This window comes from Chiloscyllium plagiosum, chromosome 39, assembly GCF_004010195.1.
Source record: "Chiloscyllium plagiosum isolate BGI_BamShark_2017 chromosome 39, ASM401019v2, whole genome shotgun sequence".
NCBI lineage: Eukaryota > Metazoa > Chordata > Chondrichthyes > Orectolobiformes > Hemiscylliidae > Chiloscyllium > Chiloscyllium plagiosum.
In genome coordinates, this window is record NC_057748.1 from 1278426 (window position 1) to 1301818 (window position 23393).

The following is a 23393-nucleotide window of genomic DNA, read 5'->3' on the forward strand; positions in this document are numbered from 1 at the left end:
TCGCCTCACATTAGGAAAGATGTGGAAGCTTTGTAGAGGGTGCAGAGAAGATTTACCAGGATGTTGCCTGGAATGGAGAATAGGTCGTACGAGGATAGGTTGAGAGTTCTCGGCCTTTTCTCGTTGGAACGGCGAAGGATGAGGGGTGACTTGATAGGGGTTTATAAGATGATCAGAGGAATAGATAGAGTAGACAGTCAGAAACTTTTTCCCCGGGTACAACAGAGTGTTACAAGGGGACATAAATTTAAGGTGAAGGGTGGAAGGTATAGGGGAGATGTCAGGGGTGGGTTCTTTACCCAGAGAGTGGTGGGGGCATGGAATGCGATGCCCGTGGGAGTGGTAGAGTCGGAATCATTGGCGACCTTTAAGCGGCATTTGGATAGGTACATGGATGGGTACTTAATCTAGGTTAGAAGTTCGGCACAACATCGTGGGCCGAAGGGCCTGTTCTGTGCTGTATTGTTCTATGTTCTATGTTCTATCATAAGATCCAGTTGCCCTAAAAGTTTACTCCTCACAAGGAGAATTTACTGACTGGTTTCCTGGGTTTCCACAGCGTTATCCTTCCTTCTCTACTGGGACATTAACTTCACAAATCTAATTTAATCTAGTGACAGTCTGTGTGTCAAGCCCTGTTTGATCTTGTCCTACCCTCTCTCTTTCAGGACGGGACATTATTGGACTGGCTGAGACGGGCTCTGGGAAGACAGGAGCTTTTGCTCTCCCAATCCTGCAGGCCCTCTTGGAGAAGCCCCAGCGACTGTTTGCCCTCGTCCTGACACCAACTCGGGAGCTTGCCTTTCAGATCTCGGAGCAATTTGAAGCTCTAGGCTCTTCCATTGGAGTGAAATCCGGTGAGTACTGACTTGTTTCAGGCGATGATGGGGAATGAGATGTGGGGTCACGTGAATTTTAATCGGATGCTGTGGTTGAGTGGCGAGGTTCTCACATGTGGCATTGACGGTAATTTGATTACAGTCTAACTCTAATGCAGCACTCGCTAACTCCAATTAACAACTGTCCTGATCTAAAAACTATTAATAACTAAAGATAACGACAGACCAAACCTGACTCCCTTTATTTAAGTAATGAAATATAGAGACTGAGTGATAACACGCGAAGCAACCCTTGCACCCCACCACACACAGTCATAGAGATGTACAGCATGGAAGCAGACTCTTCGGCCCAACATGTCCATGCCGACCAGATATCCCAACCCAATCTAGTCCCATCTGCCAGCACCCAACCCATATCCCCCCAAGCCTTATTCATATACCCATCCAAATGCCTTTTAAATGTTGCAATTGTACCAGCCTCCACCACATCCTCTGGCAACTCATTCCATACACTTACCACCCTCTGCGTGAAAAAGTTGCCCCTTAGGTCTCTTTTATATCTTTCCCCTCTCACCCTAAACCTATGGCCTCCAGTTCTGGACTCCCCGACCCCAGGGAAAAGACTTTGTCTATTTGTCCTATCCATGCCCCTCAAAATTTTGTAAACCTCTATAAGGTCACCCCTCAGCCTCCGACGCTCCAGGGAAAACAGCCCCAGCCTGTTCACCCTCTCCCTGTAGTTCAAATTCTCCAACCCTGGCAAAATCCTTGGAAATCTTTTCTGAATCCTTTCAAGTTTCACAACATCTTTCCGGCAGGAAAGAGACCAGAATTGCACGCAATATTCCAACAGTGGCCTGACCAATGTCCTGTACAGCCGCAACATGACCTCCCAACTCCTGTACTCAATACTCTGACCAATAAAGGAAAGCATACCAAACGCCTTCTTCACTATCCTATCTACCTGCGACTCCACTTTCAAGGAGCTCTGAACCTGCACTCCAAGGTCTCTTTGTTCAGCAACACTCCCTAGAACCTTACCATGAAGTGTATAAGTCCTGCTAAGATTTGCTTTCCCAAAATGCAGCACCTCGCATTTATCTGAATTAAACTCCATCTGCCACTTCTCAGCCCATTGGCCCATCTGGTCCAGATCCTGTTGTAATCTGAGGTCACTCCACCCTTCAGGCACTCTGCCTGTATTCCTGATGAAGGGCTTTTGCCCGAAACGTCCATTTTACTGCTCCTCGGATGCTGCCTGAACGGCTGTGCTTTCCAAGCACCACTAATCCAGCAATCTGAGGTAACCCTCCTCACTGTCCACTACACCTCCAATTTTGATGTCATCTCAAACTTACTAAGTGTACCTCTTATGCTCGCATCCAAATCATTTATGTAAATATCCCATTTAATAAGATTGTTTTTATTTAGCACATTCTTTGGTTAAAAGTACCCAAATGTTTTGGTTTTGATTGAGTGGTTTGACCTCAGTGTGATGGTGAGGTTCTGCTTTCCATGGTAATCTGAAAAATTGTTTTTCTTTTTGCTTACAGCGGTGATAGTGGGTGGAATCGATATGATGTCACAAAGTCTCGCTCTGGCAAAGAAGCCTCATGTTATTATCGGTGAGTGTTTACATCGCCTCCACTTGCCGAGGTCACTGCTGTATGTGATGGAATGCTGTAGCTCTATACCTGCTCTTTACTCATGTGCATGCAGTCGGCTCTGGAGTGCTTCACTGCTGAACCTCCTCCTGTTTAACTGTAATAAGACCATACACACAGGAACAGGAGGCGGCCCTTTGGCCCCTCCAGCCTACTCCACTATCCAATAGGATTATGGCTGATTCGTGACATTCCTCACGTCTACTTTCCTGCTGTCATCTGTAACCCTTGATTCCCCGACTGGTCAAGAGTCTATCTCAGACTTAAAAATCCCACAGCTTTCTGTGGCAAGGAGTTCCAAAGACTCTCCATCCTCTAAGAAAAGAAATTCCTCCTCATCTCAGCCTTAAATTCGCTCCCTTTATTCTGAGATTATGCCTGCTGCTGCTAGACTCTCTCATGAGGGAAATATCCTCTCAGCATTGCCTTTGTCAAGCACCTTAAGGATCCTGTATGTTTCAATGAGATCACTTTATACTATTCTAAACTCTAGAGAGTAGAGTCCCAACCTGTTTAATGTTTGCTCATAAAATGATCCCTCCATACCGAGGACCATTGAGTGAATCTTCTCCAAAATGCCTCCAATTTAATACCTTTCCTTAAATCCTTATCTTCCCTTGCCTGCCAACTTCCAGAGGTATGGTCAGAGGTAAAACCCTTGCAGCTCCTGTCTCCCTCTGTCCCGCCATTCCATCTAACCCTAAACCAGATATTGAGGTCAAAAGGAGTATCCAGCCCCCAGACCTGAGTGAGGTCAGCTATCAGTTTCTGGGGAGAGAGCCTGGACTCCGGTTCTGTGTCAGTGTGATCTGTCCGAATGAGCCTGTGGACCACGATGACTGTCTTTTCAATTCCTTTGTGATGGAGTGCAGGAAGTGAGTGTTGGAGGTGGATTGTAACTGGAGTATTAAAGATTGTGGTTCTTATCTTCATATTTGTCATGTACCTGGGAATTGGTATGCCTGATGTTTGAGAGTTTGGTGGTGCTTTCTTTGCTGTTGTGAAGGTGGGAGATACTGTTCATTCACCCATATGTTTTATTAGAGTGTTCATGGGGAGTGCTAATGGACTGTGGGCTGGGAGCAAGGTGAGGTACCTGGCAGTGGGGAGGTGGAATGTTGCACTCCCCTCGCCTGATGTTTAAGTATATGCTTCCCGACAGGAATCACTGCCTCCTGTTCAGGAACTGTTTGCTTGTTCTGAAAAATGCAGGATTGCTGAGCCCTGTTGTGGTAACAAATCCCATCTCCTTGATCCCAGAGAATAGCTAACAGGATGAGGGAGGAATAGACCTTCCTTATGTCTCTTGAGGCCCGTGGTACTGAGCTGGATACAGACTTTGGTGACTTCTGCCCAGACAAATCTCCCACAGCAGCCTGTGCCTGTGACCCTGGTTGACCAGGTAGACACTGAACAGATTACTTTAGTGATCTGGGACAGCTTTGGACAGGTTACTGAAAGCAAGTTATCCTGGTTAACTAGGAAGACATTGGATAAGATAGCCTGGTTAACAGGAATGACACTGACCAGGTGAAGCATTTTATCCAGGAGAACAGTGAACTGATTACTCCAATTATTTGGAAGGACACTTTTTTTTTTCTCTTCACTGAAGGGATGTGACCATTGTTGGCGAGGCCAGTATTTCTTCTGCACCTTATTGCCCCTGAGGGGATGGGAGGTGCCCCTGAGGGAGTACCCACGGTTTTATTAGGGAGAGAGTTTGAGGATTTTGACTTGGCAATATTGAAGAAAAGGTGATATTCTTTCAAGTCAGGATGGTCTGTGGATTGCAGGGGAATGTACAGGGTGTAGTGTTGCCATGGATCTGCTGCCTTTATCCTTCAAGATGGCAGAGGTTGTGGGTTTGGAAGGGGCTGACTAAGGAGCCTGGGGTAAGTTACTGCAGTGCAGCTTGTAGATGGTACATACTGCTGCTCCTGCAAATCAGTGACGACGGGGAGCTGGTCAAATGGGCTGCGTTGTCCTGGATGGTGTGAAGTTTCTTGAGTGTTGTTGGAGCTGCCCCCATCCAGGGCAAGTGGGGAGTATTCCATCACATTCCTGACTTGTGCCTTGTAGATGGTGGATGGGCTTTGGGGAGTCAGAAGGTGAGTTACTCACTGCAGGATGCTTAGTCTGTAACCTGCTCTTGTAGCCAATGTATTATTGACTGATCCAGTTCAGTTTCTGGTCAGTGGTAATTCCCAGGATGTTAATAGTAGGGGATTCATTGATGGCAATGCTGCTGAATGTCAAGGGGAGATTCTATCTTGTTGAACAGGGTCATTGTGTGCCACACGTGTTACTTGCCACTTGTCAGCGCAAGCCTGGATATTGTCCTGATCTTGTTGCATTTGGACATGGGCTGCTTCAGTATCTGACAAGTCGTGAATGATGCTGAACATTGTGCAATCATCAGCAAACATCCCCACTCATGACCTTAACGATGCAGGGAAGGTCATTGCTGAAGCAGCTGAAGATGGTTGAGTCTTGGACACCACCCTGAGGAACCCCTGCAGAGATGTCCTGGAGCTGAGATGACTGACCTTCAACAACTACAACCATCTTCCTTGTGCCTGGTATGACTCCAGCTAGTGGAAAGTGTGCCCCTGATTCCCATTTATTCCAGCTTTGCTCTGGCTCATTGATGAGAAAATGAGGTCTGCAGATGCTGGAGATCAGAGATGGAAATGTGTTGCTGGAGAAGCGCAGCAGGTCAGGCAGCATCTAGGGAACAGGAGAATCGACGTTTCGGGCATTAGCCCTTCTTCAGGCTCATTGATGCTGCCCTCAGTCAGGTGGTGACTTGCTATCGATGATAGCCTCTTTCAACTCAGCTCTAGGACTTAGCTTTTCTGTCTGTGTTTGAATATTGAGTGGCCCTGGGGATCCCAAACTGAGCAGGTTATTGCTGAGCAGTTGCTGCTTGATGGCACTGTTGATGCCACCTTCCATCACTTTAGAACATAGAACATAGAACGTAGAACAATACAGCGCAGAACAGGCCCTTCAGCCCTCGATGTTGCACTGACCTGTGAACTATTCTCAGCTCATCCCCAACACTATCCCAGAATCATCCATGTGCTTATCCAAGGATTGTTTAAATCTCCCTAATGTGGCTGAGTTGACTACATTGGCAGGTAGGGCATTCCACACCCTTGCCACTCTTTGCGTAAAGAGATGATGACTCAGTGTATTGCTCAGGTTGAATTGTGAAAAAACCCTAGACTTTTCCATGTTGGCTAGCTGCCAGTGTTATCCTGTACTGGGCTGAAAATGTGTTGCTGGAAAAGCGCAGCAGGTCAGGCAGCATCCAAGGAGCAGGAGAATCGATGTTTCGGGCATGAGCCCTTCTTCAGGAATGTTCCATTATCCTGTACTGGAACACCTTGGCTAAAGGCTTTACAAGTTGTTAGTGCTGTTGTGGGAATATTATCAGGGATTACATCCTTTGCAGTATCCAGTCCCTCCAGCTGTTTCTTGAACCAAATTGGCTGAAGACTGGCATCTCTGGTGCTGGGGACCATTGGAGGAGGATGAGATGGATCATTCACTCAGCACTTTGGCTGAGGATTGTTAGGAATGCTTCAGCATTGTCTTCTGCTTCACTGTGTTGGCCTCCCACCGCATTGAGCATGGGGATATTTATGGAACCTTCTCCACCTGTTAATTGTTTAATTCTACACCATCATTCACTGGTTACCACTGGCTTACTCCAGTTATCCAGGAGAACTCTGCACCAGTTAAAGATATTGTGGACCAAGTGGATAAGATGGTAAAGAAGGCATATAGCACGCTTGATTTTATCATAGTGTCATAGAGATGTCCAGCACAGAAATAGACAGGATGCAGAGCTGGCAGATGGCGTTCAACCTGGATAACTGCAAAGTGACTCATTTTGGAAGGTCATATTTGAATGCAGTATACAGGGTTAAAGGCAGGATTCTTGGCAGTGTGGAGGAACAGTGGGATCTTGGCGTCCGCGTACATAGATCCCTCAAAGTTGCTACCCAAGTAGATACGGTTGGTAAGAAGGCAAATGGTGTTTTGGCTTTCATTAACAGAGGGATTGAGTTTATGAGCTGTGAGGTTTTACTGCAGCTGTATAAAACCCTGGTTAGACCACACTTGGAATATTGTGTCCAGTTCTGATTGCCTCATTAGAGAAAGGATGTAGATGTTTTAGACAGGGTGCAGAGGAGATTTACCAGAGTGCTGCCTGGACTGGAGAGCATATTTTATGAAGAAAGGTTGAGGGAGCTCGGGCTTTTCACACTAGAGAGAAGGAGGAAGAGAGGTGACTTGGTAGAGGTGTACAAGGTAATGAGAGGCATAGAGTCGATAGCCAGAGACTTTTCCCCAGGGCAGAAATGGTTGTTACGAGGGGTCATTATTTTAAGGTGATTGAAGGAAGGTATAGGGGAGATGTCAGAGGTAGGTTCTTAACACAGAGTGGTGGGTGTGTGAAATGCACTGCCAGTGGTGTTAATAGAGTCAGAGACATTGGAGACATTGAAGCGACTGCTGGACATGCACATGGATGGCAGTAAATTGAAGAGTGTGTGGGTTAGGTTGATCTTCGATTAAGATAAATGCTCGACACAACATCGTGGAGTGAATGGCCTGAACTGTTCCGTACTGTTCTAAACTGATCCTTTGATCCAACTCGTCCATGACAACTTGATATCCTAACCTGATCTAGTCCCATTTGCCAGCATTTGGGCCATATCTCTCTTAAACCCTTCCTATTCATATACCCATCCAGATGCATTGTAAATGCTGTAATTTTTGTACCAGCCTCCACCACTTCCTCTGGCAGCTCATTCCATACACACACCACCCTTTGTGTGAAAAAGTTGCCCCTTAGGTCATCAGTTGAGGCATTGAGTGTAAACTGTATAAGACTTTATTTGGAGTACTGTGCTAGTTCTGGTCTCCACAGTGTAGGAGGGATGTGGAGGTTTTGGAGAGGGTGCAGAAGAGATTTACCAGGATGTTGTCTGGATTAGCGTGAATTATCTGTCAGGTGAGGTTGGCAAAACTTGGATTGTTTTTGCTAGTGTCAGAATCTGAAGCTCCGACTGATAGAGGTTTAGGAAATTGCTGGAGTCTTTTGCCCAGGGTGGAGATTTCAAATACTAGGGGGGGGCATAGGTTTAACGTGAGAGCAAGGAAGTTTAAAGGAGCTGTGTGAGAAGATGGAAGGTTACCCTGGTTATCCAGGAGGACACTGCCTGGTGTTAACGATGTGTATCCTCTTTACCAGCTACCCCAGGCCGCCTGATTGATCACCTTCAGAACACCAAGGGCTTCAATCTGCGAGCGCTCAAATACCTGGTGATGGATGAGGCAGACAGGATTCTCAACATGGATTTTGAAACTGAGGTGCGTGAACTGTGATATTCAGATTTTCTCTAGGTTTGTTTTGTTATCTCCTAAGGTGACTGAGGTGTCCACAAGGACAGAGCAAACATGTGGATTCCTGGAAGGTGGTGGAGCAGAGATTGACACTCTCTCTCTGTGACAGTAACGTACTCCCAAAGACCCTCTGAAAATACCGTTGAGCTCAGGAACCTCCCTGCTTCATCACCAAATCCACTGACGCCACCAGGAAAAGGATGATATCTAGTTCTTACTGTTGCTAGGACATTATCTGGCTGTCATGCTGTTGGTTGTGGGATCTTGCTATGCACATTGGCTGCCTTGTCATAGAGGCATAGATAAGTACATCACAGAAGTAGATTCTTTGGTTTAACTCGTTCAGACCGACCTAACCTAACCTAATCTAGAGACTAGAGTTGAGTGGTGCTGGAAAAGCACAGCAGGTCAGGCAGCATCTGAGGAGCAGGAGAATGGACGATTCAGGTAAACTGTTGGTGCACTGACCTCTACACTGACCTCTATACTGCTGAAGCCAGGCGTTAATGCAAAGCCACCTCCTACCGTCCCCTTGACCATGACGTCACCCCCTACAACCACACCATCATCTCCAAGATCATCCACAACCTCACCACCTCAGGGGATCTTCCCCACACAGATTCCAACCTCATAGTTCAGGAATCCCGCACCACTGATTCTACCACCTGACTACCCCAGCCGACCCATCGTCTCGGTCTGCTCCTACCCCAACAAATTCATCTCCACCTCTCCACCCACCTCGTTACTGTCCTATCACCCCCTCCCCCCACCCCACCAGTGCAGGAACTCCCCATATACATTCGAGACACCACCCACGCCCTCCCCCTCCTCTAAGACTTCTGTTCCCCCAGCTCCCAACACCTCTTCACCATGACATCCAGTCCCTCTACACCTCCATCCATCATGACCACGGCCTCCAAGCCCTCCGTTTCTTCCACTCATAGTGTCATAGAGATGTACAGCATGGAAACAGACCCTTTGGTCCAACCTGTCCATGCCGACCAGATGTCCCAACCCAATCTAGTCCCACCTGTCAGCACCCGACCCATATCCCTCCAAACCCTTCCTATTCATATACCCATCCAAATGCCTCCACCACTTCATCTGGCAGCTCATTCCACACATGTACCACTCTCTGTGTGAAAAAGTTGCCCCTTAGGTCTCTTTTATATCTTTCCCCTCTCACCCTAAACCTATGCCCTCTAGTTCTGGACTCCCCGACCCCAGGGAAAATACTTTGTCTAGTTATCCTATCCATGCCCCTCAAAATTTTGTAAACCTCTATAAGGTCACCCCTCAGCCTCCGACACTCCAGGGAAAACAGCCCCAGCTTGTTCAGCCTCTCCCTGTAGCTCAGATCCTCCAACCCTGCAACATCCTTGTAAATCGTTTCTGAATCCTTTCAAGTTTCACAATATCTTTCCGATAGGAAGGAGACCAGAATTATACACACTATATTCCAACAGTGGCCTAACCAATGTCCTGTACAGCCGCAACATGACCTCCCAAGTCCTGTACTCAGTACTCTGACCAATAAAGGAAAGCATACCAAACGCCTTCTTCACTATCCTATCTACCTGCGACTCCACTTTCAAGCAGCTCTGAACCTGCACTCCAAGGTCTCTTTGTTCAGCAACACTCCCTAGGACCTTACTATGAAGTGTATAAGTCCTGCTAAGATTTGCTTTCCCAAAATGCAGCACCTCATATTTATCTGAATTAAACTCCATCTGCCAATTCTTAGCCCATTGACCCATCTGGTCCAGATCCTGTTGTAATCTGAGGTAACCCTCTTCGCTGTCCACTACACCTCCAATTTTGGTGTCATCTGCAAACTTACTAACTGTATCTCTTGTGCTCACATCCAAATAATTTAAGTAATTGACAAAAAGTAGAGGCCCCCACCAGTACCCTTCCACTGACACTCTTATTCGTTTAGCTGAACTGGTGCTCACCCTCAACACTTTCTCCTTCCAATCCTCCCACTTCCTTCAGACGAACGGTGTAGCCATGGGCACCCGCATGGGACCCAGCTATGCCTGTCTCTCTGTCGGCTACGTAGAACAGTCCATCTTCCGGAGTTACGCTGGTGCCATTCCCCACCTCTTCCTCCGCTACATCGATGACTGTATCGGCACCACCTTGTGCTCCCGCAAGGAGGTTGAACAGTTCATCAGCTTCACCAACACATTCCACCCCGACCTAAGTTCATCTGGTCCATCTCTGACACCTCTCTCCCCTTACTGGACCGCTCAATCTCTACAAGGACATTTTCTACAAACCCACCGACTCCCACAGTTACCTGGATTACATCACCTCCCACCCTGCCTCCTGAAAAAATGCTATCCCTTATTCCCAATGCCTCTGCCTCCACTGCATCTGCTTCCAAGAGGACCAGTTACACCACATGACCTCCTCCTTTGAAGACCAAAATTTTCCTTCCCATGCGGTTGAAGCTACCCTCCAACGCATCTCATCCACAACCCGCACCTCTGCCCTCGAACCCCACCCCTCCAACCGTAATGAGGACAGAACTCCCTTGATCCTCACCTTTCTTCCACCCACCAACCTCCGCATAAACCTCATCATCCGCCGACATTTCCACTACCTCCAAATGGACCCCACCACCAGGGATATATTTCTGTCCCCACCCCTATCCACCTTCCGCAAAGACTATTCCCGCCGTGACTACCTGGTCAAGTCCATGCCCCCCAACAACCCACCCTCCCATCCTGGCACCTTCCTTTGCCACTTCAGGAATTGCAAAACCTGCGCCCACACCTCCTCCCTCACCTCCATCCAAGGCACCAAAGGAGCCTTCCACATCCATCAAAGTTTTACCTGCACATCCACCAATATCATTTATTGTATTCATCGCTCCCGATGCGGTCTCCTCTACACTGGGCCTTCTTGCAGAGCCCTTCAGGGAACATCTCCGGGACACCCGCACCAATCAACGCCACTGCCCCGTAGCTGAACATTTCAACTCCCCCTCTAACTCAGCCGAGGACACGCAGGTCCTGGGCCTCCTCCACCGCCGCTCCCTCACCACCCGATGCCTGGAGGAGGAACGCTTCATCTTCCGCCTCGGAAAACTTCAACCCCAGGGCATCAATATGGACTATACCAGTTTCCTCATTTCCCCTCCCCCCACGTTACCCCAGTTTCAACCTTCCAGCTCAGCACCACCCTCATGACCTGTCTCATCCATCAATCTTCCTTCCCACCTATCCACTTCACCCTCCCCTCCGACCTATCACTTTTACACCTATCTCCATCCACCTATTGCACTCTCAGGTACCTTTCCCCCAGCCCCACCCCCCTCTCATTTATCTCTCCACCCCCGAGGCTCCCAGCCTCATTCCTGAAGGAGGGCTCCAGCCCGAAATGTCGATTTTCCTGCTCCTCGGATGCTGCCTGACCTGCTTTTCGAGCACCACTCGAATATTGACTCTAATCTCCAGCATCTGCAGTACCCACTTCTGCCTAACCTAATCTAGTCCCATTTGCCAGCACTTGGCCCATATCCCTCTGAACCCTTCCTATCCAGATGCCTTTTAAAGGGGGCAGGGGGCAGCACGGTGGCTCAGTGGTTAGCACAGCTGCCTCACAGCACCAGGGTCTCGGTTCAATTCCCGCCTCGGGCAACTGTCTGTGTGGAGTTTGCACATTCTCCCCATGTCTGCGTGGGTTTCCTCCGGGTGCTCCGGTTTCCTCCCACAGTCCAAAGATGTGCAGGTCAGGTGAATTGGCCATGCTAAATTGCCCGTAGTGTTAGGTGAATTAGTCAGAGGGAAATGGGTCTGGGTGGGTTACTCTTCGGAGGGTCATTGTGGACTGGTTGGGCCGAAGGGCCTGTTTCCACACTGTAGGGAATCTAATCTAAAATGTTGTAATTGTACCAGTCTCCACCTCTTCCTCTGGCAGCTCATTCCTTACATACACCACCATCTGCATGAAAAATTTGCCCATTAGGTCCCTTTTAAATCTTTCCCCTCTCACCCTAAACCTATGCTCTCTAGATCTGGACTCACCCACCCTATTTACCCTATCCATGTCCCTCGTGATTTTGTAAACCTCTATAAGGTCACCCCTCAGCCTCCGACGCTCCAGGGAAAACAGCCCCAGCCTGTTCAGCCTGTCCTTGTAGCTCAAACCCTCCAACCCTGGCGACATCTTTGTAACTGTTTTGTGAGCTCTTTCAAGTTTCACAACATCCTTCCGGCATACAATATTGCGAAAGTGGCCTAACCAATGTCCTGTACAGCCATAACATAACCTCCCAATTCATATACTCAATAAAGGAAAGCTTACCAAATGCCACCTTCACAGTGCCATCTACCTGCCATTCCACTATGAGCCTGCACCCCAGTGTTTGTTCGTTCAGCAACACTCCCTAGTGTATACACCCGCAAGGGTATAAGCCCTGCGCTGATTTGCCTTTCCAAAATGCAGCACCTCACATTTAGCTAAATTAAACTCCATCTGCCCATTGGACCATCTGATCAAGGTCCAATGGGCAGATGTTGTCTTCCACATTAGTTCAGAAATATCTCATTAGCTGTAAAACATGCCCCAAGATCAGGAAGGGTTTTGAATATAAATACCAGTTCACCTTTGCTGTGGAAGTGTTCAGAGGGAACATCAAAAAAAACCTGCCGAATCAATATGGAGCACTGAGCTGTGGGAGGCAGGGGGAATTAACCTGTCATCTGTACAGGAGCCAGCAGATGGAGCCATTGCCTAAGAAGCAGCGACTCGTCAAAGACAAAACTCTCAGATTATTCTGTGCATCAGTTCCAACCCCTTTCAGATTGTGTGAAGTGAGCAAATATATTTTAATGGAAGATTTAAAAGAACCAGTCCATGTTCTGGTGCTCACAGCTACTCTCTGCCTGTTAGTTATGATACTCTGGAATTGTTCTTTGTCCTGTGATTTATTGTTCATGTCGGCCCACACCTTATTTTGCAGGTTGACAAAATTCTCAAAGTGATTCCAAGGGAGCGGAAGACCTATCTGTTCTCTGCAACAATGACTAAGAAGGTTTGTTGCAGAACTTTTATTTAATATATCTCTGTGGGTTGGGGGGGGGTCACTGTGGAGCCTGATGGGTGGAGGTGTGTTTCCAGGGGGTGGTGGGGAATAGGGATTTACTGTTATGAGCAGCAAGATCCAGTCTCTGATCTGTGCTGAATGAATTGCTTACAGTGTCTCACTGCCATAGCAAATACAGAAATAGAATGGTATTCAGGAGTCCTAACAAACCTCCAGCTTTGCACAGGTTAACATTCTGAGTCAACATCATTGAGTCATACAGCACGGAACCGGCTAAAAGAGAAAATGCTGGAAAATCTCAGCAGGTCTGGCAGCATCCGTAAGTCACCTTGCTATCTGGATGACAGCTCTTCTCACCCTACGTCCTGTAAGGACTCTATCCCTTTCTCTCAGCCCGAGCTTTGACAAAGGGTCAGTTAGACTTGAAACATCAGCTCTTTTCTCTCCTTACAGATGCTGCCAGACCTGCTGAAATTTTCCAGCATTTTCTCTTTTGGTTTCAGATTCCAGCATCCGCAGTGATTTGCTTTTATACGGAAACCGCCCATTTGGCCCAACTCATCCAGCATCTGTAGTCCTCACTTCCTGCAACTCTTCCATGTCAAACAGGTTTCCTAAATTGAACTAGTCTCATTTTCCTGCGTTTGGCCTATATCCCTCTAAATCTTTCCTATCCATGTGTCTGTCCGCATGTCTTTTAAATGTTGTAATTGTACCAGCCTCCACCACTTCCTCTGGCAACTCGTTCCATACACGTACCCCCCTCTGTGTGAAAAAGCTGCTCTGCAGATCCCTTTTAAATCTTTCCCCTCTCATCTTAAACCTATGCCCTCCTGTACCATGGGGAAAAGACCTTGGCAGTTCAGAGCGGTCTATTATGAATTTAAAAGCTGCTTCAGTATTTCAGGCTGAAATTGGTCTTCCCTTGCTCTCCATCAGGTACAAAAGCTCCAGCGAGCAGCACTGAAAGATCCCGTGAAGTGTGCTGTTTCGACCAAGTATCAGACTGTGGAGAAACTGCAGCAGTATTATGTGTTTATTCCCGCAAAGTTCAAGGTAACGACTGTCATTGGAGCCCTGGAAAACTGCTGCTGTTAGATACCAGGCATTATCGGATAAATGTAAATGATTATCGCAGATACTTCCTTTAAATTAGCTCTTTGTCAGATTCCTTTCAAATCCAAGTCCTACCTTTCTGATGAGATCTTCTGGCAGGTAGGAAAGGGTCATGGGGCAGCTCTGTTAGCACAGGATGGAACAAGCATAATTGCAGGAATAATCTTACATCAGACAATGTAGGTTCCATGTGGATATGGTCTGCAGGAATGTCTGAGACCTGAAGCAATGTGATGGATATATTAGTTAAGGGTTAATTGGGTGTGAATTGGTTAGATAATCATGGGTTTTTGTGGTGTGTGGTAACTGAAATAAAGATCTCACTGGTGATTGACATTGGAGGCAAGAGAAAGTTCACTTGAATCATACTGTATAGGAAGGAAGGAATTTGTGAGGCAAGATTTAGTTAATTTAACCTGTACCCGCTTGAAATTGAAAGATTTAGAGGTGACCTGATTGAAACATGAACATTTTTAGGGGTAGATCTGGAGAGATTATTTCCAGTTGAGGGAGACCGGTGGGTGTAATGTTGGAATAAGGGTTCACTCTCAGAATTTTAATCTGAAAGAGAATCAAGGATTATAGGGAAACTGGACTCAGAGATGAGGAATTTCTTCTCCCAAGAGCAGTGAAGGTTTGAAATTCATTAGGCAGGTTAGTGGAATTGAGGATTATCAAATCAGCCATGATCTCATTGAATGGTGGAGTAAACTGGATGGGCTGAATGGACACTGACTCAATCTTTGCCCCCTCAGATGGGCCTCCTGGCCCATAAGGGCTGCCTCCAATGCCAACATATTTCTCTTCAGATAAGGGCACCTAAACTGATGAAAGTATTTTTAATGTGATCGGGCTAATGTCTTGTATCTTTTTTGCAAGGCCTCCCTATTTTTACCGTTCATTCCCTTGGGAATGAAGACCAGCATTCAGTGCAGGGTGCACTCCCATATCACTGTGTTGCAGCTTTTTCAACTTGTATAATGGAAAAGATTTTATTTTAGTGTGAATCACTTTCCCTAAATTGTATGAGTGCACATTTTAAAAATTATATCTGAACCTATTTTTAAAGGATATCTGCTTATTTCTCAGTCTTGGCCTCAGTAAATGTAATAATGTTTTACACAAGATGGAGTTGAGAGAAATTGCAGAATTTTGTTCAAAGTGGCATCATTTCGCTAGAAATGATCACATAGCAACTTACAGTAGCCACAAGTGTCATGACTACAGCATGTAGTTCTGTGGGCAGAGCTGAGTTCCCTACACAAAAGAAGCTGGAGAGTTTTATAAGGTGTACATGATTGGAAGCTCTTGTTTCTAAGTTGTAGGTTGTTTCAAAGTTTGCTGCTTCTCTCTGTAGGATTGTTACTTGGTTTCCATTCTCAATGAGCTGGCTGGAAATTCCTTCATCATCTTCTGCAGCACATGTAACAACACACAGCGGACAGCGCTGCTGCTACGCAATCTCGGCTTTACTGCTATTCCCTTACATGGCCAAATGAATCAGGTGGGCTGCTGCTTTTTGTATGCTCTCACTGTTGTTCTGTGGTTTAAAAGCTATTCACTCACTTTCTTTACAAATTACAGAACAAACGATTGGGAGCTTTGAATAAATTCAAAGCGAAGTCTCGGTCGATCTTACTGGCCACGGACGTAGCGAGTCGCGGCCTTGATATTCCACATGTGGATGTAGTCATCAACTTCGATATTCCTACCCATTCCAAGGTAAGCTTTCCAGAATTGGAATGGGGGAACCAAACGGAGCTAAAGACACCTCAACCTGTTGAGTAGCTGTGGGCTGTCTACATTTCCCTGTACTGGAAGATTTCATGCATGGTGTCTGTTGGTCACTATGCTGAATAAACTGATGCCAACCTGTGCATTGTACACAGTACTGACCCACTGCACCCAAGAGTGCAGAGAAACACCAGCCAGAGGTTAGGCTGCTGCCATGTTGTCCTCGGGCTCTCATGCAAGGTCAGGACAGGATCTGCTGTCATGTTCAGGCTTCAGAGACTCAGCGCTGGAGCTTTCCAGTGAAGAGGGGAGGTAGCAGCTTCTGACAGGGTATGGCTTCACTGACTCTACCCTGGGTATTCTCCCCGCTGTCCCCAGCCCATCATCCCTGACTAGGCTCCTTCCCCACACACATCTCTCCCTGGCACCACCTTGCATTGCTCTTGCCTTACCCCCCTCCCCAGTAGATATCCCCCGTGCTTTCACAAACAGTGCTCACACTGGGTGCTGTTATTGCACTGTTATGTACTAATCTCAGTCACTCCATCTCAGTGCTTGCCCTCTCTGGGCTAGGCAGCTGCTCTTTCCTGCCCGTGCCCTGGGTTTAGCTGCCTGTTGTTTCTCTTTCAGGATTACATTCATCGCGTGGGGCGGACGGCCAGAGCAGGACGGGCAGGCAAGTCCATCACTTTCGTTACCCAGTGAGTTCCACTTTCATTATCGAGTTTCCATATTCCAGCTTCCCGTTCACTCCCTGCTGCCCCTGCTACAGTGTGCCAGACTGAATGGGGATACACCCTGATTAGTTCCTCTGCGAATGTCACTCACCCCCGTTAATGCAGGGCAGTTGTCTGAAGAAAGTGAGATTTTAGAAGCATCCTGCACAGTAACCTGTCAGCGAATAAACAGCCTGCATTCATATTACTGCTGTGTCCTGGGAATCCAGACTCCGAATTTCACTTGTACCTTATTAAGTCTCAAATCAAGTAAATCGGAGCATTAGAAGGTTCTTAAGGACTCTAGTGTGATCACAGTTTGGTAGTCTGACCTGGGACCAATCTATTTTTGAGATTTGAGGATTATTTCAGACTGTCGAGGTAGTTGTGACAGCTACTGGCTTGGGACAGAGCTGAGGATGCATCATCTGAGCTTTAAATTCGCCTTGTGGGCTAGTCTCGTGAACACTGCAGAATTTCTTGACTGAAGCTGGATCCCCCCCTACCCCCACATGATCCACAATGCCCAACTCCCTTCATTGCCGTGCCCAAATTAATCTCATAAGCTTGGGCAGAGGGTGACTGGCTATTCGCCTATGTGAGCAGCACAGTTGAGTTCAGTCTTTTCTGCCCCTGCTCCATAGGAGCTGAGGGAGACTGCAGTCAGTGCACAGTGTTCAGGAACATGAACTGTCATGTTTCTTACTGCTGAATACAGATGGATTGATAGCGTCTGGACAATGTCTCTTATTTAATCACTGAACCCAACTCTCTCAGTGCCTGGATTCACTCAGTCAGCTGCTGGAAAGGCTGCCTGTCGGCTCCTTGTGATCTATTCATTGCTGACGTTAAACATTGAAGACCTTTCTTTTCAGAAGTTATAGAGTTGACCAAAACACACCCACTGCTTCCAGTCACAGAGGACCCGTGCCCCACTCTGCCCCAGAATGCCTCCTCAGTGACTTGCCTTCTGTTGATTAGACTGTGATTTTGTTCAGTTTATCTGTCTCTTGTGCTAGTGCCATGTGGTTCCAAAGGCTCTGACTCAGATTGTAGAATGCAACACCTCACTGGATTGCTACTGATTCCAGGTTTGACAGTTTATTTTACCCTCTGTACACTCGGTTGCCATGGGGAGCAGAGGTTGCTGCTGTGGGTGAGTGGCTGAGGAGGGGACAGTATTGACTATGGTCAGCCTGGCCCCAGCTGGTCTACAGTTAGATCCCACATTCCCACCACACCACCAGGTTATTTGTAAAGTCTTGCAACTTCTGTCACTCCCCATCAGGGAGACCTGTATTTATATAGTGCCTTAACTGACCTCAGGATGTCCCAGAGCACTGAACACTCAGTATTATAGTCACGATTCCACTGTAAGGTACAGGTAGTTGATTGTTACAGAATGCTGTGAGGGCGTTCCCTAAGATTGAGGTGTTAAACTGCTAAAGCTACACAGCAGGATATCTTGTGGGTCAAACAGATGAAGTACTATGAGACAGATGGGGCTAAGCAGTCCTGCAGCCAGTGGCTCTGATCTCAGCTCTGCAGTCATACAGTTGTAGAGAGATACAGCGTGGAAACAGACCCTTTGGTCCAACCTGTCCATGCCGGCCAGATATCCCAACCCAATCTAGTCCCACCCGCCAGTACCATATCCCTCCAAACCTTTCCTATTCATATACTCATCCAAATGCCTTTTAAATGTTGCAATTGTACCAGCCTCCACCACATCCTCTGGCAGCTCATTCCATACACACACCACCCTCTGCGTGAAAACATTGCCCCTTAGGTCTCTTTTATATCCTTCCCCTCTCACCCTAAACCTATGCCTTCTAGTTCTGGGCTCCCCCACCCCAGGGAAAAGGCCTTGCCTATTTACCCTCTCCATGCCCCTCATGATTTTATAAACCTCTATAAGGTCACCCCTCAGCCTCCGACGCTCCAGGAAAAACAGCCCCAGCCTGTTCAGCCTCTTCCTATAGCTCAAACCCTCCAACCCTGGCAACATCCTTGTAAATCTTTACTGAACTTTTTCAAGTTTCACGCCATCCTTCCAATAGGAAGGAGACTAGAATTGCACGCAGTATTCCAACAGTGGCCTAGCCAATGTCCTGTACAGCCGCAACATGTCCTCCCAACTCCTGAACTGCTGATACATCCAGCTGTAAATGCTTGTGGACTGTAAAACAACTAACAGGAGTTGGGGGCTCCCTAAATAACCCCATCCTTAACAGTGGGGGAGGCCAGCACATTGGTGTAAAAGTCGATAAGTGTGGTGCTAGAAATGCACAGCATCTGAGGAGCAGGAGAGTCCACGTTTCAGTTATAAGTCCTTCATCAGGAATGTGTAAAAGACAAGACTGTGATATAAGCATCCATCTTCAGCCAGACGTGCTGAACGGATGATCCATCTTGGCTTCCGCCTGAAGTTCCCAGCATCAGCCAATCACTTGCCATAATACCACGCAACAGCTGAAGACACTGGATAACACACAGGCTCTGAGCTCCGAAGACATTCTGACAATACTGACGGTTTATGCTCCAGAGGAGGCTATGCCCCCCGGCAAACTGCCCCCAGATAGATACAAAGCTGGCATCTCCCTGGACAGCTATATTGCTGGCATCTGCCAAATGATGTGGAAGATTGCCCAGATAGGTCCCCTGCACAAAAATCAGGGCGAATTCAAGCGGACAATTATTGCCTCAGTAGTGAATCAAAGACAAAGTGATGGGAGGAGTTATCGACAGTTCTATTGAGTGTAGCTTGCTCAGCAATAACCTGCCCATTGGAACTCCAAATCCCCCAAGACACCCACCTGCTGACCTTACTTCAACCATGCTCCATACAGACAATGGGAGGCAATGGTTTAGTGGCATTGTTGTTGGTCTAGAGTTAACGCCTGAGAATCTGAATTCAAAAATGATCTGGAATTAAAAGTCTAATGATGGCAATGAAACCTTGTTGTAAAAGCGCCTTTTTTAGGGAAGGAATTTGTCATCCTTGCCTGGCCTGGCCTACATGTGACTCCAGTCCCGCAGCAATGTGGATGATTCTCAAATGGCCCACCAAGCCACTCTGTTGCATCAACTTGCTACAATGCATCCAAAAAAATGGGATCAGTTGGCACTGACCTAGGCATTGAAGGGAGAATTGCAACCACAGCTTAGCCAGACCTGCAGGGTCTTCCTCACTAATGTCGAGGGGCTAGACCCAACATTGGGAGAGCTGTCTCACAGACTAGTCAAGCAATAGCCTGACAGTCATACTCTCAGAATCATACCTTACAGACAATGTCCTGGGCACCACCATCACCGTCTCTGGATATGTCCTGTCACATTGGCAGAGGTGGTGACATTATAGTATATAATCAGGATGGCGTTACTCTGAGAGTCCTCAACATTGACACCAAGCACCGTGAGGTCTGATAGCATCAAATCAAAATGGGCAGTGAAACCAATGTCAACACCACTCCAAGTTGAATGTCACTTGGAGGAAGCACTAGGGTGCAGAATGTATTCTCACTGGAAGCCTTCCCTGTCCATTACCCAGGGTGGCACATCAGGGCGACTGACCAAGTTGGTCGGGTCCTAAACTGTCATATGAGGAAGATAGTAGCCAGAGCCTTGCTTAATGTATCTTTTGAAATTTGGCACCCCCCAGTCTGGCACTCCCTCGGCGCTGACCCTCCGACAGTGCAGTACTCCCTTGGTGCTGACCCCCTGACAGTGCGGTGCTCCCTCAGCGCTGAACCCCCCGACAGTGCGGCGCTCTCTCAGCGCTGACCCTCCGACAGTGTGGTGCTCCCTCAGCGCTGACCCCCCCGACAGTGCGGTGCTCCCTCAGCGCTGACCCTCCGACAGTGTGGTGCTCCCTCAGCGCTGACCCCCCCGACAGTGCGGTGCTCCCTCAGCGCTGACCCTCCGACAGTGTGGTGCTCCCTCAGCGCTGACCCCCCCGACAGTGCGGTGCTCCCTCAGCGCTGACCCTCCGACAGTGTGGTGCTCCCTCAGCGCTGACCCCCCCGACAGTGCGGTGCTCCCTCAGCGCTGACCCTCCGACAGTGTGGTGCTCCCTCAGCGCTGACCCCCCCGACAGTGCGGTGCTCCCTCAGCGCTGACCCTCCGACAGTGTGGTGCTCCCTCAGCGCTGACCCCCCCGACAGTGCGGTGCTCCCTCAGCGCTGACCCTCCGACAGTGTGGTGCTCCCTCAGCGCTGACCCCCCCGACAGTGCGGTGCTCCCTCAGCGCTGACCCTCCGACAGTGTGGTGCTCCCTCAGCGCTGACCCCCCCGACAGTGCGGTGCTCCCTCAGCGCTGACCCTCCGACAGTGTGGTGCTCCCTCAGCGCTGACCCCCCCGACAGTGCGGTGCTCCCTCAGCGCTGACCCTCCGACAGTGTGGTGCTCCCTCAGCGCTGACCCCCCCGACAGTGCGGTGCTCCCTCAGCGCTGACCCTCCGACAGTGTGGTGCTCCCTCAGCGCTGACCCCCCCGACAGTGCGGTGCTCCCTCAGCGCTGACCCTCCGACAGTGTGGTGCTCCCTCAGCGCTGACCCCCCCGACAGTGCGGTGCTCCCTCAGCGCTGACCCTCCGACAGTGTGGTGCTCCCTCAGCGCTGACCCCCCCGACAGTGCGGTGCTCCCTCAGCGCTGACCCTCCGACAGTGTGGTGCTCCCTCAGCGCTGACCCCCCCGACAGTGCGGTGCTCCCTCAGCGCTGACCCTCCGACAGTGTGGTGCTCCCTCAGCGCTGACCCCCCCGACAGTGCGGTGCTCCCTCAGCGCTGACCCTCCGACAGTGTGGTGCTCCCTCAGCGCTGACCCCCCCGACAGTGCGGTGCTCCCTCAGCGCTGACCCTCCGACAGTGTGGTGCTCCCTCAGCGCTGACCCCCCCGACAGTGCGGTGCTCCCTCAGCGCTGACCCTCCGACAGTGTGGTGCTCCCTCAGCGCTGACCCCCCCGACAGTGCGGTGCTCCCTCAGCGCTGACCCTCCGACAGTGTGGTGCTCCCTCAGCGCTGACCCCCCCGACAGTGCGGTGCTCCCTCAGCGCTGACCCTCCGACAGTGTGGTGCTCCCTCAGCGCTGACCCCCCCGACAGTGCGGTGCTCCCTCAGCGCTGACCCTCCGACAGTGTGGTGCTCCCTCAGCGCTGACCCCCCCGACAGTGCGGTGCTCCCTCAGCGCTGACCCTCCGACAGTGTGGTGCTCCCTCAGCGCTGACCCCCCCGACAGTGCGGTGCTCCCTCAGCGCTGACCCTCCGACAGTGTGGTGCTCCCTCAGCGCTGACCCCCCCGACAGTGCGGTGCTCCCTCAGCGCTGACCCTCCGACAGTGTGGTGCTCCCTCAGCGCTGACCCCCCCGACAGTGCGGTGCTCCCTCAGCGCTGACCCTCCGACAGTGTGGTGCTCCCTCAGCGCTGACCCCCCCGACAGTGCGGTGCTCCCTCAGCGCTGACCCTCCGACAGTGTGGTGCTCCCTCAGCGCTGACCCCCCCGACAGTGCGGTGCTCCCTCAGCGCTGACCCTCCGACAGTGTGGTGCTCCCTCAGCGCTGACCCCCCCGACAGTGCGGTGCTCCCTCAGCGCTGACCCTCCGACAGTGTGGTGCTCCCTCAGCGCTGACCCCCCCGACAGTGCGGTGCTCCCTCAGCGCTGACCCTCCGACAGTGTGGTGCTCCCTCAGCGCTGACCCCCCCGACAGTGCGGTGCTCCCTCAGCGCTGACCCTCCGACAGTGTGGTGCTCCCTCAGCGCTGACCCCCCCGACAGTGCGGTGCTCCCTCAGCGCTGACCCTCCGACAGTGTGGTGCTCCCTCAGCGCTGACCCCCCCGACAGTGCGGTGCTCCCTCAGCGCTGACCCTCCGACAGTGTGGTGCTCCCTCAGCGCTGACCCCCCCGACAGTGCGGTGCTCCCTCAGCGCTGACCCTCCGACAGTGTGGTGCTCCCTCAGCGCTGACCCCCCCGACAGTGCGGTGCTCCCTCAGCGCTGACCCTCCGACAGTGTGGTGCTCCCTCAGCGCTGACCCCCCCGACAGTGCGGTGCTCCCTCAGCGCTGACCCTCCGACAGTGTGGTGCTCCCTCAGCGCTGACCCCACAGCCACTTCTGCCCCGCTCCCTCAGCGCCGACCCCCCGACAGTGCCCCGCTCCCTCAGCGCCGACCCCCCGACAGTGCCCCGCTCCCTCAGTGCTCCTTCAGCACTGTATCTGGGTTCAGAGCACTGTTGGGCCTGGGACTCGTAAGACTTTTCAGGTCTTTGTTTGGACCCAGCCGTGCACTGACCCTCTGCGAGGGTTAGCTGGCTCACAGCACGGAGTGCAGCCCGAATGTGTGCTGCTCTGGCTGCAGTGTTTCCCAGGCTTGAAACATAGGCGGACCCACTAATGACTGCAATGTCACCGCTGCTGTTTGCACCCAGATCTTCTTTTGATCAACTGACTGAGGGCAGCTAGTGACTTCCCCAGGCTCCCAACCGAACAAAGTATAGATTAAATAGAAAACAAACTGGGAGACTGAACAAAGTCTGTTTGTAATTTACTGCAGTCAGTTAACTCACCTCAGCCCTGCCAGCTCTAGGTTCAACCCCTGTCGTGGCTACAAGCTGCACTGTGTGACTGGGCTGGAGTGAGGACTGGAGTAAACAAAACAACATCTTGTTTTACAATGGAAACTTCTATTTCTTCACAAGAAAAATCCCCAAGCAGCCCCCCATTCTCTGAAGTCCTTGATTTCACACTGTGGCTTGGCCTTGTTCATGTTCAAAACTATGTGGCTGATTACTGAATGAGGTCAGTTTGTTTTTCTCCCCAGTATTTCTCACAGCAGGGCAACGTTCCCTCCAACAAC

At 49.8% G+C, this 23393-nt stretch overlaps 1 protein-coding gene across 1 annotated transcript in view; it reads left to right on the forward strand.

Moving 5' to 3' along the window:
- Positions 1–23393, forward strand: part of ddx47 (DEAD (Asp-Glu-Ala-Asp) box polypeptide 47) — a 38971-nt gene that overhangs the window by 10430 nt on the left and 5148 nt on the right. Inside the window, exons 3-10 of the mRNA XM_043679430.1 lie at positions 669–857; positions 2393–2464; positions 7770–7888; positions 12894–12965; positions 13917–14033; positions 15451–15597; positions 15678–15815; positions 16458–16528. Coding sequence (XP_043535365.1) covers positions 669–857; positions 2393–2464; positions 7770–7888; positions 12894–12965; positions 13917–14033; positions 15451–15597; positions 15678–15815; positions 16458–16528 — 925 coding nt within the window. The remainder of the gene's footprint in view (positions 1–668; positions 858–2392; positions 2465–7769; positions 7889–12893; positions 12966–13916; positions 14034–15450; positions 15598–15677; positions 15816–16457; positions 16529–23393) is intronic.